The 19,302-nt window shown below is 46.1% G+C and overlaps 1 protein-coding gene across 1 annotated transcript in view; it reads left to right on the forward strand.

The window, feature by feature from the left end:
* Positions 1–19,302, forward strand: part of nrxn3a (neurexin 3a) — a 167,520-nt gene that overhangs the window by 74,429 nt on the left and 73,789 nt on the right. Inside the window, exon 14 of the mRNA XM_056589824.1 lies at positions 835–954. Within this exon, the coding sequence (XP_056445799.1) occupies positions 835–954 (120 nt within the window). The remainder of the gene's footprint in view (positions 1–834; positions 955–19,302) is intronic.

Below are 19,302 nucleotides of genomic sequence, written 5' to 3' on the forward strand. Positions count from 1 at the left end.
CCATCGGCATAACCACCGACTTCTAGCGGGGCCCCAGTTCTGACCCAACCATCCGGCCCATGGTCTGCTCTGGTAGGTCCTAATGATGGGTCTGCACGGCCGTGTGTGACTCATCAGTCAGAGCCCAAAGCTACCAGAGCTCAGCTCATGAGGAATCGAGAAACGTCAGCCTGTATCTAGTTGAGCTCCGTAAACCAGAGAGTTAACGTTGTTACCTCTGAACTTTGTCCCTTTTCTTTTTTTATTATGCTATTGGCATAGCATAATAATTATGTGTGCGTGTGTATGTATGTGTGTGTATATATATATATATATATATATATATATAATATTATGCCAACCTTTTATCGCCTGTATTAGCCCCGTTTATGCTAATGATGTGGCTCGATAGAAAGTGGTGGCGACAGTTAAAACACAAAACTGACACGCATTATTCCAACATTACTGGCTGTTTGGTTGATCAATGTGGTCAAGCAAAGCTTTGCATACAATCAATGGGTACACTGGGCTGTTTACTCATCATAGCATTTTCATTTAAACAACCATATCCGATCCAACCTCTATCCATCACCACCATTACCAAACAGTGTGCAAACCAGGCAGTGCAGAACAGTTTTAGGAAAAGTTGAGTTCCAGGAAAATGAAAATGAGCTTATTTCTAGTATGCTTCTAGTCTACATGTGTTCTCCTCCATATAATAACACATTATTAAGAATGTAAACCCTATAATCGTAAACTGATGTTGAAGATACCGACCTTCGGAGCTGACCGGTTTAAGACAAGCCAGGCAACCAGAGAAGTGAACTGCCCCCTAAGTCTGCCCCCCCCTCGCAGGTCCCAGCACCACCTGCCAGGAGGACTCCTGTGCCAACATGGGCATCTGCATCCAGCAGTGGGAGAACTACACCTGTGACTGCTCCATGACCTCCTACACCGGAACGCAGTGCAACGACCGTGAGTAGCCCTCATTCCCCTTCTGGAGCGCTTCACTGCACGCCGACCACGTGCACACCAGTGTGCAGATGTACACGCTGTCCACGTGCACACCATTGTGCAGATGTGCAATGTGAACACATTCACACCAGCTGTTGTGCAATTACATGAAGAAAGAAGCCAATAAAGACGATCTGAATCGTGATTGACCTTACACACTCAAACACGACATGCACACGTATGCATTGAACACAAACACTCACACAACCACAAAAACACACCCGCATGCACACACACTCGCACAAAAACATACACACATGCACACACATGCACACAAACGCACACAAAACCACGCCCACGCACACATAAACATACATAAACACACATAGTTGAAATACTTAAAGATGGAGAGAGGAGTATGTTTTCATCTCATCTATTTCCCTGTCAGGCACACCACACCAGACCCGCACACAAAACACCTTCTTATGACATAAAAGGCAAAACACTGAAGCAACCACGTGCACACATTCACACATGGACACGTGCACACATTCACACATGGACGCGTGCGCACATTCACACATAGACGCGTGCACACATTCACACATGGACGTGTGCGCACATTCACACATGGACGTGTGCGTGCACATTCACACATAGACGCGTGCACCTATTCACACATGGACGCGTGCGCACATTCACACATGACACATCCAAAGGTGAGGTCTTGTCCATCTGATTGTTCTCCCTGAGGGAGACGTAGAGGAACCTCCCTGGAAGGTAAGCCATTCAGTTTGATTGATCAATTTGGTCAACATTTTAGGAGCGGAGCTTTCCAGTGTGAAGAGAAAGGTTTGTGAATATGTATGTGGTTTTAAGATGTTCTAATCTTACATTGTAGTAAATTCCTCTTTCACTGCTGTTCCGTTGCGGTGGTTTTGTTTGGCTGCGCATGTCTTTAATTGGTCACTAGGGGGCAGTGGAATGTCGCACAGTGAGGGATTACCTCACACCCCTAAGGGAACGCACTCACACTTTACTGTGCTCACACTTTACTGTGCTTACACCCATAAGGGAACGCGCTCACACTTTACTGTGCTCACACCCATAAGGGAACACGCTCACACTTTACTGTGCTCACACCCATAAGGGAACACGCTCACACTTTACTGTGCTCACACCCATAAGGGAACGCGCTCACACTTTACTGTGCTCACACCCATAAGGGAACACGCTCACACTTTACTGTGCTTACACCCATCAGGGAACGCGCTCACACTTTACTGTGCTTACACCCATCAGGGAACACGCTCACACTTTACTGTGCTTACACCCATCAGGGAACACGCTCACACTTTACTGTGCTTACACCCATCAGGGAACGCGCTCACACTTTACTTTGCTCACTTGTCTCATGTTTCCCACCACAAAAAATAATCGGTTCTGTAACAAGATTTAGCTTTTGCATCCCCTGCAACATTTAACCCATAAAATATGGAGATTATGAAGTAGAATGCAATGTTTTTAGTACTGAACCCGATTCTGCAGTGTTTTTACACCCAGATCAGAGTGGGTGCTTCCCCGTCTCGCCATTCTCAGTTTCGGTTAACCCCGACAACAATTTGCATATATTTGCATACATGACTGTGATAGTTTCATTCCACCATGACATTATGCACATCACCAACTGACATGGCAAGGAAGAAAAGAGTAGCTCCTACACTTTAGAAAATATAAACCACCAGACCAATGAAAACACTGTGTTAAAGAAAAGATGGAAATCTATCAAAGAAAGAGTTCTTAAGAAGAGATTACCATGAAGAGTGCACAAAGTGCCGGAACAGAAAAAGGTGCTTAATGTTTGGCTTAGTCTGTTTTAAAAAGGGCTATTTATAACGCTTATCACTTTCAATAATGGAAAACATCTTCACAAGTTCACCGTCGTCACTTTAGGCAATTGAACTTCCTTAGGGGTTAGGGTTAGGTAACTGCCATCTGGCAGTTCATCAGAAATAGCACAAAAAAGAACTTCTTTGCATGGGATTGGCAAACAGTAATCCAGGAAGTCTAGCTCCGAGCATCAACGCACACTCATCGCACGTACGCACACAGCCACCCACACACACTCACACACTGACACAGAGACACACACGCTAATGCATGGTTGTGGTTCTTCAGTCGCGGGATTGAGCGTTTCAGTGAAAAGATTAGCCCGCCAGGTTTCTCCATTGCAGTTAATCCGCACATTGTGTGAGGGTTATAATCTAGGAGATGGGGAACCTTTGGGGACCTGGCCATCTTGTTTGAACCCTGTGGGGTCTTCAACAGTACCGGGAGAAAGTGCAGACATCTCAAGAGACTCCTAGGTCGGGGGCAGTACCTTGATGTTTACCCCACACACACACACACACACACACACACACACACACACACACACACACACACACACACACACACACACACACACACACACACACACACACACACACACACACACACACACACACACACACACACACACACACACACACACACACACACACACACACACACACACACTGTAAAACAACCAGACTGAGCTGTGTGTCTGCAGCTCAGTGTTGCAGTAGCACTAATGCTCTGCGTTCTTCCTCTTCTCTCTGTGTTCCCTGTTGGACGCGTTGTGCAGCGCTGTGTTCATTTCAAGGTCTTGTGTGCTCGCCTGTTGTTCAGCGAGCCACAGTGAGTCGCCCACGGCCCGCTGACAAGTCTCATTACTCAGTGGTTGTAATTGAATTAGCTCTCTGCATCATTCAACCCTCCAAAGGTCATGCAGGCTTTTGTTCACAGATAAGACAAATAAACAAATAAATAAATACAGTGTGGGGAGTGTCCTCTCGGGCAGCAGGCCGGTACACAATGGAAGTCCTCTTGGCTTCTCCGCTCTCTATTTCCTCCTATTGGTTTATCTCTCTGTCGCCCCTCAAACCCCACGCCGAGGCTCCATGAGGCTCCAAAATAAAAGTGCAGGAGTCGAGGAGAGGACATGTCCTTAAGCTGCACTGCGTGCTGCTTCTCCCAGAGCAGGCGGTCTCACAGCCAGCAAACCCGTGCCTATTTGATAATGCAAAGGCCAGGCCCTCCTTGAGGACTGTTGGAGGTCTGAACCCCAGACTAGACCAGTGAGGACCACAAGCCCCAACAATGGCTCCTCCTGGCAGTTTGCTTTGTTAGCGTTGGCACTGGCAGCATTGTGTCCCCACTGAGACGCACGCCTCATGGAAACATCCAGAGTCCCCTTGGAAACATCCAGAGTCCCCTTGGAAACATCCAGAGGCTCCTGGAAACATCCAGAGGCTCTGTGCAGCTCGCTGTTGGCTGGTGTTCAGTGAGCCGCTCCGCCGACCCGACGGGGAGTCAGGGTGGCATCGTGCATACGCTCTCTGGGGGGCGCACATGCACAAGTGTTACGGACGGACGCACAAGTCACCCCTCCCACACACGGCTTTCCATTCAAATCAATGTCTGATGCAGGGGAGTTCCCGCATTCCAAACAAAATGAAGAGTCACGGCATTTGGGCTTGCACAGCAACAAACCTATCGTACTTCCATTACTCTCCATTGCTTGGAGTAAGCTAGCTCTCTTATCTAGGAAAGGGCTACTGATTTGTAATTTATATTTTCCTCCAGTACAAATGCCATACCAAGGTACCGAATTGGAAATAAAGATGTTAACGGTGCTTGCTGTTTCATTAGTTATGCCCTCTCTACCGACGGTACCAGCTCAACTCGCATTGACTTAGCCCGCCTTTTCTTGCATTTCGAACACAAATTAGGTACCTGTTACTTTTTTAGTCTCAACTTTGTCGAGGTTCCAAGAGAGCTGATCTGACACTTTTGTGTGATGTTAACAGGCTGCTGGCCACTGATTGGCCAGAGAGTGACGCCACTGGACGGGTTATGATGAGCGCAACGTTCGAGCCTGACAGCCGACACCCGGCATCTTTAAATACTGCTAGCATCAGCGTTCAGTCAACAATATTGATTGATTATTGACATTGTAGGATCAGCGCGCAAGAACATGCCGTGGAATGTGATAGAGGTGGAGACACTCCTGTGTGTAGCCCTGTCGGTTTATGTGTTGCGTGGATAAGTACGTCATTGCAGTTTCCCGCATGAGCGCTATGGAGACCCGCCCACGTTGAAGGGATACTTTATTCTAGATGGAAACACGACGTGCCTGGAACCAGACCAAGTTGTGCCACGCTTAGTCGTGGCGAGTTGAGCTGGTACTGTCGGTGGAAAAGAGGCATTATAGCCAAAGGCTTCGAATCAAACCCAAAATGAGAGGAATCTAACGGAGAATACTTGGTTGCTGTTTGTTATCAATGTATGTCATATTACATATAGGTGTGCTGGACTGATCTTCCGAGGACATAATGATTTGAGCCGGTGTTCAGGCATTGTATATAAATTTGACATGTTAAAGTATATATTTGCTTTATTTTTACATTAACCTCTCAGGCCCAGCTGTAAGACCCCCTGTCAAGTTTTTCCCACCAAAAAAAGTTAAGTATAAAACAAAAAATATATATATTTATTATTTACCACAATTCACAAGACGAGGTCATAAATTCAGCTTGTCCCCAGAGAATAAATGACTTGTCATTTTGTTTGCCGGTCAGAAGTGCACGTAACTCATTGGAAATGGCGTCTCCCTCCCTCTCTCTCATTTCAACAGTGTTGTGAGGACTCTCGCCCCCCAATGTTTCTTTCTGTCTGCCTCCATTTGACCTCATAATATATATATAATATGATAATAATATGAACACATTCTCCTCGTGTGTGTGTGTGTGTGCGTGTGCGCGCGTGCGTGTGTGTGTGTGTGGGGCATGCTTTTGCGTTCTGATTGAGGGAGATCCAACGTGGTGGTGAGACGACTATTGGTAAAGAAGGGGATATTCTATGGTTACTCTTTAATAATGAATTGTGAAGGCCTTAATGGACTTCTCTCAGTGTTCTGAGGGAGGAGATGTGTCTGTGTGTCTGGCAGAGTCCAGGGTTTAATGGACTACACACGTGATTAATGATAGGAGGAACAACAAGTCAGATATCCTGCTTCAGCCTCACAAGTGAAGCGTCTTTTTTTGTACAACGTGAGCCCCACCAAGCTGGCTCGCTCTCCCTCTCCCTCTTTCTAGCGTTCTCTCCCCCTCCTAAGTCACACGGCAGCAGATCCGTTACGGGGGGCAGACAGCCGAGTGGGAGATAGACTTCCCGCCAGAGTTCAAATCCATCAGTGGAGCTGTCAGAAGGCTTATGATGGCAAGGCGGACGAGTGATGGAGTGGGACGATAAGAGAGGAAATGACCTCACGAGACGGAGGGACCGCCGTCACCGCAGGGCTGCGCTCGGAGGCGGACTCTGACGCGGCGCAGGAAATACGACACGGCGTCTTTCACGTCTATGACGGGTGCTATGATGGGTGCCCCGCCTGTGATGGGTGCTATGATGGGTGCTCCGCCTGTGACGGGTGCTATGATGGGTGCCCCGCCTGTGACGGGTGCTATGATGGGTGCTCCGCCTGTGACGGGTGCTATGATGGGTGCCCCGCCTGTGACGGGTGCTATGATGGGTGCTCCGCCTGTGACGGGTGCTATGATGGGTGCTCCGGCTATGACGGGTGCTATGATGGGTGCCCCGCCTGTGACGGGTGCTATGATGGGTGCTCCGGCTATGACGGGTGCTATGATGGGTGCTCCGCCTGTGACGGGTGCTATGATGGGTGCTCCGGCTATGACGGGTGCTATGATGGGTGCTCCGGCTATGATGGGTGCTATGATGGGTGCTCCGGCTATGATGTGTGCTATGATGGGTGCTATGTCTTTGATGGGTGCTGCAGGCCCAGGTCAGAACCATCCAGTACTTTTCTTTGCGGTGTTCTTTTCTTTCTTCATTGTTTTCACTATGAGCTTCCTGAATGAAGAGGGAGAGAACAGATTCATCATAGATGGGAGTCCGCTCGAAAAAAGAAGAATTGCCCCTCGTTAGAAATATGGCCCAATCAATCGCAGTAGTTTAATGTCCTCCATTCCTCTGGGCTCCGTGAGCTCGCTGCCTTTGTCAGCAGCGCGGCACCGGTTATAAATACACACGTCTGTGTGTTTGATGATGTTTGTCAAGAAAGGAGTCAACGGATCAGCACAGGGGGAAGGAAATGGACTGATGTTCTCGACCCTATACAGACTGCCCTTAACTAGTAGTTTAAACCAGTACCTGTCCTTAACTAGTACCGTGTACGATCACTCCAGGGTTCAGCCTCAAAATTTAAATTGCAAAGTTTATATTGCGATAGTTTTCACAATTTACTTTCCCTGTGAGGGCAGGCTAATCCCTGATTAAAGATTGTGTGTTTCAGTTCAGTTAAATTCAGATTATTTCGATCAAACATAGATTCACAACATTACATACATAAGTAAAAAACTGAAAAAAGAAACCACAAAATAAAGATGTCATCTTGATTTATACATAGACATTTCTTTTCAACAGTATTGATCGAAAAGGTGTAGGCTGAAGTGCATGTGTAATGATTTTGAATTGAGTACATCTTTTGTTTTACATAGTATTGAGGTGGACATAGATACTTCCCTTTTCGCTTGTTTTATATGTGGTTTCCAGCATAATAGATCAGTCCTAAGAATTTGTTTTCAGACTCTTTCTATTTCAACATTGTCTATCATGATTTTTATTTCATGTTTAAGTTTTTGGTTTCCAAATATGATGAACTTGGTTTTCTTTAAGTTTAGAGACAACTTATTGAAATCAAACCATTGTTTTAGGATTTTTAGTTATTTCTCCACTGTATCCAAAAGCTGCCTCAGATCCCCACCCGAACACAATAAATTTGTATCATCAGCAAACAACACATATTTCAAAAATTCATTGAGGAATTGAGGAGTTTCACACATGACAGTTTGGTCGTTATTTTGAGAGCATTTGTTTGGATTGGGGTAGATCATTTGAGGTACTTCTACAGATGCTGGTATTTTGGTATAGATTCTTTGCTTTGGGAATATCTGGAGTTTTTCTTGGCAGGCTTAGCAACTTGCTCTAATAGAAAGTTTGTTTGCATCCTTTTTGTTTTACGTGGTGGTGAAAGCGGGTAGAGCTATATGCTCGGGATCACTTCTAGGGTGCTCTGAGGGTAACTGCATAGCAGGGCCTTTTCAGACCCACTGGTTTACAGTGAGTAAATACCCCCCGCCGGTAATCACTAGGCCTGCAGCGGATTCGAATTGTATCCGAATCCGTTCGGTTCGTTTACCACAGTTCGGAGCATTCTGGAGATCCGCGGATTTCGGTTTCATGAAGGCATTGCCTTATGTAGCGTATTTTGCCTACTGTAGCCTACGTCCGATACAAAAGGGTGTTTAGGACCCAGCGGAATGCATTCTCTCCAGTGCTGCCCGAGCCAATGAGGTAGCTGTAATAGGTTGTTTTCTGAAGTTCAAGAGCACGATTCCTAAATTTAAAGAAAGTAATTGATACAATTATATTCTAAATATACGGGAGATAAATACAAACGGGTGATAAGCGGAATAACGGCCTTCGAGGTCGACCGGTTCGATGGAAATAATGGACAGGTAGAGGCAACTCTGGCTTCATGCTGCGCTCGTCGCCAGAGTTCTATGCCTCGTCGGCCGTTATCCCTTACATGTTACACTCAGTGCACCATGTTTTCAAATGCATTTAGGGGAACATTTATTGCACAAAAAAGCCTTGCAAGTTGTCTGATTGCAGTCAATTAACACATTGCAAATAGCCTGTGGGTCTCATTCATTTTTGTGTTTCTCCCCCAAACCCTCCGTCAAAAAAAAAGTCCGCCTTTTTACTACCACGGGCATGATCCTAGCAGGGGGGAGAAGCAAACTCATGGGGAGTTTACCAGGGAGCTGGTGACCCATTGTGGTCGTTGGTGTTCTGCATCCAGTTTCCTTTGAAGAACCGTGTAACTTTGTTGTGATTGAACAATTTAAGCAGTCGGTGCCTAGGTTCATAGCTACAACAACGGTTAAGAATCAAAAGATAGCAGGGAGTAAGATGAATTAGATTTTCAGTTCTTCAAACTGAGAGCAACGCACACTTGGGAACAACAAACCAATTACAACTTGTAATTATTGTCAGCGACGGGGTTATTGGAAGAATGAATGCTCTTTGCTAAAATCACAGAAAGGGTTTGAGTAGATGGCCTGCTAAATCAGCTGCGGAGGACCTGACGGCGTTGCCGTTAGCACTTCTAGATCTGTGCTGGATAGATGAGCAACGTTTACTCCAGTCTACTGGGTAGGCTGGTAGACTGATCTATCCAGCACAGATCTAGGTGGTTCCTTGCTCTGTACAAAGACACATTGGGACTGTTACCAGACAGTCGGGGACCTGCAAAGTAGTTTTTGCCTGAGGCTTGCATACCACACAATGATCAAACTACAAAAGTTGTAAATACTCCTTTCAAATACTTTTTAAACGTTCTGTTTTACTGCTGCTCCATTCCCTGGCCTCAGGATTCTGTTGGACGCAGATTAGTGTTTGCAGCGCTCCATCCAAAACCAAACAATACACACTAAACAAATGCCCAAGGGAACACCATTTAAAGCTTCTGCAATTGTCATTTGCATTGGCCTGTGTTCCGTTTAGGATGGCAACCTAAGAGGTTATTTTTTGTTATTTTGATCAAGGATAGATTATTTTGATTTTATTTGATTATATTGATACGTTGTAACATTAATTAAAGTAGATCATCAGTCTGTACCATCTTGCCTGGCCTTGACAAACCGCAACAGCCTCACCTCAACAGAGAAAGGCAACCGTTTGGTTCCAAAAAATGGATTCTACGCTGCGACTAAATGAATTGAATGCAAACACAGAGAGTAATTAACAGATGACATGACCGTTGTCACCTTGATACATAAACGTACCACGTTGTGGTATAAAAACTTTGCTTACATATGAACCATTGCCTTTTAATATCCGAGTGGCACGCTGAACCGTGTGTAATGTACATTTGTAATGCACATGTGTAATGTACATGGACCTTTACCATGATGACTCTTGCTTCTTTGGGAGATCCATTCATCTTTATCCAAACTTTACTGTTCCTTGTCTTGGAAATCCAAGCCACATACTCATCACAATCGTTATATTATTGTCCGTTCCCCTTGATGCTTTTCATGACAAATCAGGCATCAAAAAGGGGTTATGTTCAAAAACATTTTACGTGGGTGATTACAAACTGATTATCCAAGGTGTTCTCGGTCAGTCTTATTACCGTAACGCTATAAATACAGCGGTGAGCCTCTCGCGTAATGCTGCCCCATGGCACTGCTGGCGGACCATGCAAATGAGGATTTGGAGGGAGAGGGTCTTCAGGGACCATAAAAATATGTACCTTTAGTCAGACCACTTCTTTTTTTAATCCTGGGACTGTGCGCTCCGTGCCACTGACAGAGTTCACTGCTGCAGCAACATGTTACCACTCACTCTGCTTATTGTTGTTAGTGATCCCAATCCTGTGACGGCCGAACAAAACTACTTTTCGGGACTCCAACTCACCCACAAGTGTCTCCAATTCAACCTCCGTAAAATTTCGCTTTTTTGCTTTTCTCAGTCCTTCTGCCATTGTTTCCGACAGGACATCATTCTTGCATCCGAGTCTGTTTTATATGCAGATCTTATTCATGAGGTCGTTTGCATTGACCATTTATGGTTAAAAAGGGGCGTGTACAGGGCGGAACGTGAAGCTGATTCAGCTGCGCACACTTGTAGGCACTCTGTGATTTATAAAGCAAAGATTGCTTAGAGGTGTGCGTAAGCAGGGTTTTATAAGTCTGAATATTTTTTGGCGCACGCAAAACTTGGCTTTTGGGCGTACGTACACTTTTAGTAACGATCCCACTCAGTTTTATAAATGAGACCCCTGGTGTCTATGCTCCTGCCTCCGGTGGGGGGGGGGGGGGCAGACGAAGGAGCTGGGGTCTATGCTCCTGCCTCCGGTGGGGGGGGGGGTGCAGACGAAGGAGCTGGTGTCTATGCCCCTGCCTCCTGCCCCTCCGTCCACATCGATAAAGCCCCGCTGTCAGACTCGTTACAAAAGGCTTCAGTGCGGCTCCAAAATCAGCGTTTCCAATCGCTTGCCATCGAGAAAATGAAAAGTGCAGTAAAACAGGCATTTGTTTTGGCAGAGGTCACCTTGGGAGGTTTGGGAGCGTTCTCAGTGGAGTGGGGCCATCCATCAGGGCTGAGACTGAGACGGTCCAGGGACCTAGGGGGGGGGGCTGTTCTGTTGACTGCTTTGGTATCAGCTCATATATTTACATTGGCACTCACTGTCAAAGTTTAATTATTAGAAATGAATTCATATTGTAAAAACGACTTGGTCTAAGCTGGATTGAAGATTAGCTTGTTCATTTTAGTGCCGCTTTGGTAAAAGTAATTGTATTTTTATGCATGCATACACATTGATGCCTGATGCAGTCGCTCTCAAACATAACTCTCAGAAAGCTATTGGATGGTGAGGCCGAAGGTCCAACATGCAGTTTGAAATTACTCATCTTTAGCTGTAATAGGGAGGCACTAAACATGTTGACCCCAGGTTCAACGCGGGTCAAGGGGCGTGTCTCTGCTCCTTTCGGTCAATGGTGATGAAGAATCCGGGAACCTCAGAATACGAGGACTTCTGAAAGGAGTCTGATGTTAACCTTTGAAATAGAGTTGAGAGGCTCCATCAGTTTAACGGCTTTACTATAAAAAGAAAATCGTGCCCTCTTTTGTTCATCACCTGTGTGTGTGTGTGTGTGTGTGTGTGTGTGTGTGTGTGTGTGTGTGTGTGTGTGTGTGTGTGTGTGTGTGTGTGTGTGTGTGTGTGTGTGTGTGTGTGTGTGTGTGTGTGTGTGTGTTAGGGCTGCACAATATTGAATTTTTATCGCGATGACGATATTGGCGTCCCACGATGACACGTAGTGTTCTCGCGATATTTTCGCGATATTTTTTTTTAAATAATGTATCCGCAAAAAAAAGAAAACGAAAAAAGAAACGAGCCCCGCCCATGCAGTATACGCTCTACCTCCGCTGCAAAGCAAACCAAGCGCTCCCTGTACACCTGTCTGCGACTGCGTGAGTCCGGCGCGAAGCCTGAAAAGGGGGAGGGGGGGGGCGTGGCCTGGCGGCAATTTGCCGCTGAGCACAGTGTGTGGCTCCTACCACTATGGGGTGGTAGAAATTCGAAAGATTTTTTTTTCAATCAATAATCGTGCAGCCCTAGTGTGAAGGTTGTCGTCCCTTGTAAAGTAGTAAGGATGAGCAATAGAGGGGACACAGCTGGTACCAAAACAAACGCTGTGTCTGCAATACAGAGAATCTGAGCAAAGCGACTTTGGCGATTTTTAGGACTTCATTCATGCGAGGAAAGCATAGCAATGACCTTTCCTTGTTTTTCCCTGATTGTTGTATGATTGATCTTGACTGACTTGCCGGTTAACACCAAAGACATCAGCACTCAGATCATTTGAATTATTTTGAGATGTCTTGAGTTAAAGGTCTGTGATAACACGCCATCTTTAGCTTGTTCGTGTTTGAAATGAAAAAAACATATTACACATACTCTGCTTTTGAAGATGATATATTAAATATAAAATACTATATTTTCCAAGGAAAAGAATAGCTCCAAAGTAGCTTTCAGCATTCATTAAGTAGGGATCCAATGAGGGCCATTGTTGTCCATGGGAATAGAATAAAAACACAATCATAATGATTTCAGTGTTATTGTTGATATTGGATGAGTATATATGTTTATATCTTTATTTCCCTGATATGAATAAAGTTCATAATGCACACGGATTGATACCAATAGGGCCCTCGCCTCGTGTTGGATGTAGCGCTCAATGTAGCAGCTAAACACTGCTGCTGATTAGCATGTGCTATTTCTGGCCTGAGACAGATTAGGTTTGCTTCAGGTCTCTCACACTGCCCCATTAGGATCTCACTGCTACAGCAGCCATACAAGCGCCTGAGCAGAGCAAAGAACTCCCGGTCAGCGAGAACATTAGTGGCATTTGTCAAAACTCTTTTTTCATCTATCAAATTATAATTAGTGGTGCTTGTTTGCTGTCGACACTCATGCGGAATAAAATGACAATGTGTTTATCTAAATCAGTTTGCAAAATGATTTATATAAACACATTGTTGGCTGCATATAACAAGTTGAGCCCTTGACTCTTGTTATATATGATATGGTGGCACTTCTATTTATTAAGCGAGGTGTTGGCTCATCAAGGGTTTGTTGCAGACAGTTATGTCCGTTCACTGGGTGCAACACTCCAATGTTCGCTGCTCTATAATAAGCAGCTCACCATTGGTTAGGCTGCTGTCAACACATTACCTAAACACCAAGAACTCTAATTAAGAACAAAACTAAATCCTTGGTGCGTCTTGGACTTGTTATAGCAATCTCTGTCCCTAAACATCTACATGTATAAAGCTACTCTGAAACAATATTTTGTTTTACCATAATTATTACACAACGCCTCCTCATAGGAGGTGAACAACTGTTTTGGTCCATGTCAGATTTTCTATACTAATAAAAGAAAACAGACAAGAAACAACCGGTGGCCCACCTTTCAGTTGGTTTGGTATCAATGTTGTGCACTGTGTACATCAGACCGAAGGCTGTATTATGGCTCTGCTATTAGACGTGTGCACTGTGAACATCAGACAGTAGGCTGTATTATGGCTCTGCTATTAGACGGTGTGCACTGTGAACATCAGACAGTAGGCTGTATTATGGCTCTGCTATTAGACGTGTGCACGGTGAACATCAGACAGTAGGCTGTATTATCGCTCTGCTATTAGACGGTGTGCACTGTGAACATCAGACAGTAGGCTGTATTATCGCTCTGCTATTAGACGTGTGCACGGTGAACATCAGACAGTAGGCTGTATTATGGCTCTGCTATTAGACGTGTGCACGGTGAACATCAGACAGTAGGCTGTATTATCGCTCTGCTATTAGACGGTGTGCACTGTGAACATCAGACAGTAGGCTGTATTATCGCTCTGCTATTAGACGGTGTGCACGGTGAACATCAGACAGTAGGCTGTATTATGGCTCTGCTATTAGACGGTGTGCACTGTGAACATCAGACAGTAGGCTGTATTATCGCTCTGCTATTAGACGGTGTGCACTGTGAAAATCAGACAGTAGGCTGTATTATGGCTCTGCTATTAGACGGTGTGCACGGTGAACATCAGACAGTAGGCTGTATTATCGCTCTGCTATTAGACGGTGTGCACTGTGAACATCAGACAGTAGGCTGTATTATCGCTCTGCTATTAGACGGTGTGCACGGTGAACATCAGACAGTAGGCTGTATTATGGCTCTGCTATTAGACGGTGAACATCAGACAGTAGGCTGTATTATGGCTCTGCTATTAGACGTGTGCACGGTGAACATCAGACAGTAGGCTGTATTATGGCTCTGCTATTAGACGGTGTGCACGGTGAACATCAGACAGTAGGCTGTATTATCGCTCTGCTATTAGACGGTGTGCACGGTGAACATCAGACAGTAGGCTGTATTATCGCTCTGCTATTAGACGGTGTGCACGGTGAACATCAGACAGTAGGCTGTATTATGGCTCTGCTATTAGACGTGTGCACGGTGAACATCAGACAGTAGGCTGTATTATCGCTCTGCTATTAGACGTGTGCACGGTGAACATCAGACAGTAGGCTGTATTATCGCTCTGCTATTAGACGTGTGCACGGTGAACATCAGACAGTAGGCTGTATTATGGCTCTGCTATTAGACGGTGTGCACGGTGAACATCAGACAGTAGGCTGTATTATCGCTCTGCTATTAGACGGTGTGCACTGTGAACATCAGACAGTAGGCTGTATTATCGCTCTGCTATTAGACGGTGTGCACTGTGAACATCAGACAGTAGGCTGTATTATCGCTCTGCTATTAGACGTGTGCACGGTGAACATCAGACAGTAGGCTGTATTATCGCTCTGCTATTAGACGGTGTGCACGGTGAACATCAGACAGTAGGCTGTATTATGGCTCTGCTATTAGACGGTGTGCACTGTGAACATCAGACAGTAGGCTGTATTATGGCTCTGCTATTAGACGGTGTGCACGGTGAACATCAGACAGTAGGCTGTATTATGGCTCTGCTATTAGACGTGTGCACGGTGAACATCAGACAGTAGGCTGTATTATGGCTCTGCTATTAGACGTGTGCACTGTGAACATCAGACAGTAGGCTGTATTATCGCTCTGCTATTAGACGTGTGCACTGTGAACATCAGACAGTAGGCTGTATTATCGCTCTGCTATTAGACGGTGTGCACGGTGAACATCAGACAGTAGGCTGTATTATCAGTTTGTATTAAAGCTGTACACTTCTTTGATTGTCTTGATTCTGATCTCATCTTATCAAGTCTTATTGAAAACCGTTATGTTCTGCTCATACAAGAAATGTAACATTCAGTAGACCAGGATCAATATTTGTTCCGCTTGAAATGAGCACTACCTTTTGGACTTCAACATCCAGGGGTCTTTGAGCTGAGTGGCTGTGCTGTAACCGGAGACCACTGCTAAATTAAATATATTAAAAGGCTGAGGGCTCATTATACAGTTCATCCCTAATTAGACAAGGCTAGTTAGAGTTTAGGGACAATTTCATTTAATCTCCCTCTTAATTTACCAAGGTGCAAAGCAGGTCCTCTTAGTTAGTGGCCCTGTTGGCCTCGTCTATCCCAGGTGTGGTTCCTAGTGGAAATAGATTACCATTGACTAGTGGTGAGTAGAAAACCCATTGACCAGGTAGGAAGTAAGATCACTGATACGAAGAAAATGTATTTGTTAACTCACAGAAGTATAAATCATCAGGTCTGTACTAGGTCCCATTTTGGGGCTCTTTGTTTAGTAGTCAGTAGTCAGTTGCTACACCTTTGTGGTCTTGGTTCATATAATTGACCAAAAAAAGAGGGTTCCAGAAGCACAGGACTGGAAGGCATTGCAGCGGGGATGGATGTGGGTTGCCTCCTGTACTCTGTCCATACTGTGGAGGTCGGGATCTAAACTCACCTTGGCTCATCTCACAGAAAGCAAAAGAAAGGGGGGGTTCCTTGGAGCTAATTGCAATGCCTCTCTGTGTTTAACTTGAGGTTAGACAATATGCTCAGTATTTCTTCTCCACCACCTTCTGCATGATTGGATGATGGCAGTTACATTGGCTCCTTTTAATCTCGGCCGGGCATCACATGTGGCGGATTAGGATTATGGTTGAATGTTCTGTGGCAAAGTAGCTTTGGCGTTTCTGGTACCGGGATTACATGATATTGTCTGTGTTTTTGGTCTTTCAAGGTGTGTGTGTGTTTGTGTGTGTGTGTGTGTGCGTCCTGTTCCCTCAAGCACGTATGGATTATGTTTTATGCCGGTGGACTATCATTCTTTGAACAGCTGTAGGACAAGTGGACCACAGGGACCAGATAGAAACAAGCTCTTGTCTTTAATGCAGGGAATAAAATATACAGTGTCGTAAAAGAAAAGTGAAAACGTGTTTTTCATCAAACTTTGCGCAGCATGAAGTCATAAAGCATTTATGAGAGCGAGTGCAGAATGTTGAAAGTTGACCGTTCATTCTCTGCTGCACTGATGAAGGTGACCCCACTCCCCCCCCCCCTCTCTGCCACTCCCCCCCCCCCCCCCCCCTCTCTGCCCCTCCCCTCTCCCATCCCCACATGCCTTTACTTAGGTTGGACAGGGAGAGATCTGGAGATAAAGTCTTTGTGGGGGGGGGGACTCCGCCATCAGCCTCGGCCACGTAGTCAGTATGGATGTATCGGGGGGGGGGATAAGAAGAGAGAAGAGGGCAAAGCCACGATGGCCCCCCTTAAAAAGGTTTTAAGTAGCTGTTGGGGCACTTGTGTGCGAGGATGGAACCTGCCGCCATCCTGCCATGCTGCTGGCTTCACCCTGCCGTCGTCCTGCCATGCTGTTGGCTTCACCCTGCCGTCGTCCTGCCATGCTGCTGGCTTCACCCTGCCGTCGTCCTGCCATGCTGCTGGCTTCACCCTGCCGTCGTCCTGCCATGCTGCTGGCTTCACCCTGCCGTCGTCCTGCCATGCTGCTGGCTTCACCCTGCCGTCGTCCTGCCATGCTGCTGGCTTCACCCTGCCGCCATCCTGCCATGCTGCTGGCTTCACCCTGCCGTCGTCCTGCCATGCTGCTGGCTTCACCCTTTGCACTGAGCCAGCTGACTCATTTGTGTTGTACTAATAAGCAAATCCAGTTGGTTGACCCAAAATACATGGGAGGACGTCAAGCGTTGTAAGCCTGACAATTTATATCTCAGCTTGTGTGTGGGGGGGGCTTGTGGTTAAAGAAAGTATGTGCAAAAGATGCGCCACTGTCTGTCGATGTGTGGAGCATGCACAGCAGGACGCGCACATAATCACTGAGGAGCATTTCTCCACGTTGCTCCACATCAAAGCCGTGCGCTGGAGAACAGAACTGCTCGTTATTCCCTAAGATGTTGAAAGGCGTGTTTTTACACGTTCAAGGAGGCTTGCAGAATTCATATTTTTCGATTTGCTTTTTGTCAATTCAAACATAATACCGTGGACGAACCTACGGTTTCATGTTACTATACTTCCTCCTTCCACACACATTACAGTTTTGCATTATTCCGCTGTTATTCAAATACGTGTTATAAAATGTCCTTGAGTGTTTGAGCGTGGCACTGCACTATGGACGGAGAACGTTGGTGGGTTTTCCTAAGTATGACACTGCACTATGGAGAACGTTGGAGGGTTCTCCTAAGTATGACACTGCACTATGGCTGGAGAACGTTGGTGGGTTCTAAGTATGACACTGCACTATGGATGGAGAACGTTGGTGGGTTCTCTGAAGTATGACACTGCACTATGGAGAACATTGGTGGGTTCTCTGAAGTATGACACTGCACTATGGAGAACGTTGGTGGGTTCTCCTAATTATGACACTGCACTATGGACGGAGAACGTTGGTGGGTTCTCCTAAGTATGACACTGCACTATGGAGAACGTTGGAGGGTTCTCCTAAGTATGACACTGCACTATGGCTGGAGAACGTTGGTGGGTTCTAAGTATGACACTGCACTATGGATGGAGAACGTTGGTGGGTTCTCTGAAGTATGACACTGCACTATGGAGAACGTTGGTGGGTTCTCCTAAGTATGGTACTGCACTATGGATGGAGAACGTTGGTGGGTTCTCTGAAGTATGACACTGCACTATGGATGGAGAACGTTGGTGGGTTCTCTGAAGTATGACACTGCACTATGAATGGAGAACGTTGGTGGGTTCTAAGTATGACACTGCACTATGGAGAACGTTGGTGGGTTCTTAGTATGACACTGCACTATGGACGGAGAACGTTGGTGGGTTCTCCTAAGTATGACACTGCACTATGGATGGAGAACGTTGGTGGGTTCTCTGAAGTATGACACTGCACTATGGAGAACGTTGGTGGGTTCTCTGAAGTATGACACTGCACTATGGAGAACGTTGGTGGGTTCTCTGAAGTATGACACTGCACTATGGAGAACGTTGGTGGGTTCTCTGAAGTATGACACTGCACTATGGAGAACGTTGGTGGGTTCTCCTAAGTATGACACTGCACTATGGATGGAGAACGTTGGTGGGTTCTCCTAAGTTTGGCACTGCACTATGGATGGAGAACATTGATGGTTCGGGTTAGGGTAAGGTTCGGGTTAGGGTTAGTTCTCTGAAGCAGCCCGTGTGACACGCAGCAGCGTTAGGGTTAGGTTAGGTTCGTGTTAGGGTTAGTTCTCTGAAGCATCCCGTATGACACGCAGCAGCGTTAGGGTTAGGGTTAGGGTTAGGTTCGGGTTAGGGTTAGTTCTCTGAAGCATCCCGTATGACACGCAGCAGCGTTAGTGTTAGGGTTAGGGTTAGGTTCGGGTTAGGGTTAGTTCTCTGTAGCAGCCCGTATGACACGCAGCAGTGTTAGGGTTAGGGTTAGGTTAGGGTTAGTTCTCTGTAGCAGCCCGTATGACACGCAGCAGCGTTAGGGTTAGGGTTAGGTTCGGGTTAGGGTTAGTTCTCTGAAGCATCCCGTATGACACGCAGCAGCGTTAGTGTTAGGGTTAGGGTTAGGTTCGGGTTAGGGTTAGTTCTCTGTAGCAGCCCGTATGACACGCAGCAGCGTTAGGGTTAGGTTCGGGTTAGGGTTAGTTCTCTGTAGCAGCCCGTATGACACGCAGCAGTGTTAGGGTTAGGGTTAGGTTAGGGTTAGGGTTAGTTCTCTGAAGCATCCCGTATGACAC

Source organism: Gadus chalcogrammus, chromosome 5 (genome assembly GCF_026213295.1).
Source record: "Gadus chalcogrammus isolate NIFS_2021 chromosome 5, NIFS_Gcha_1.0, whole genome shotgun sequence".
Taxonomy (NCBI): domain Eukaryota; kingdom Metazoa; phylum Chordata; class Actinopteri; order Gadiformes; family Gadidae; genus Gadus; species Gadus chalcogrammus.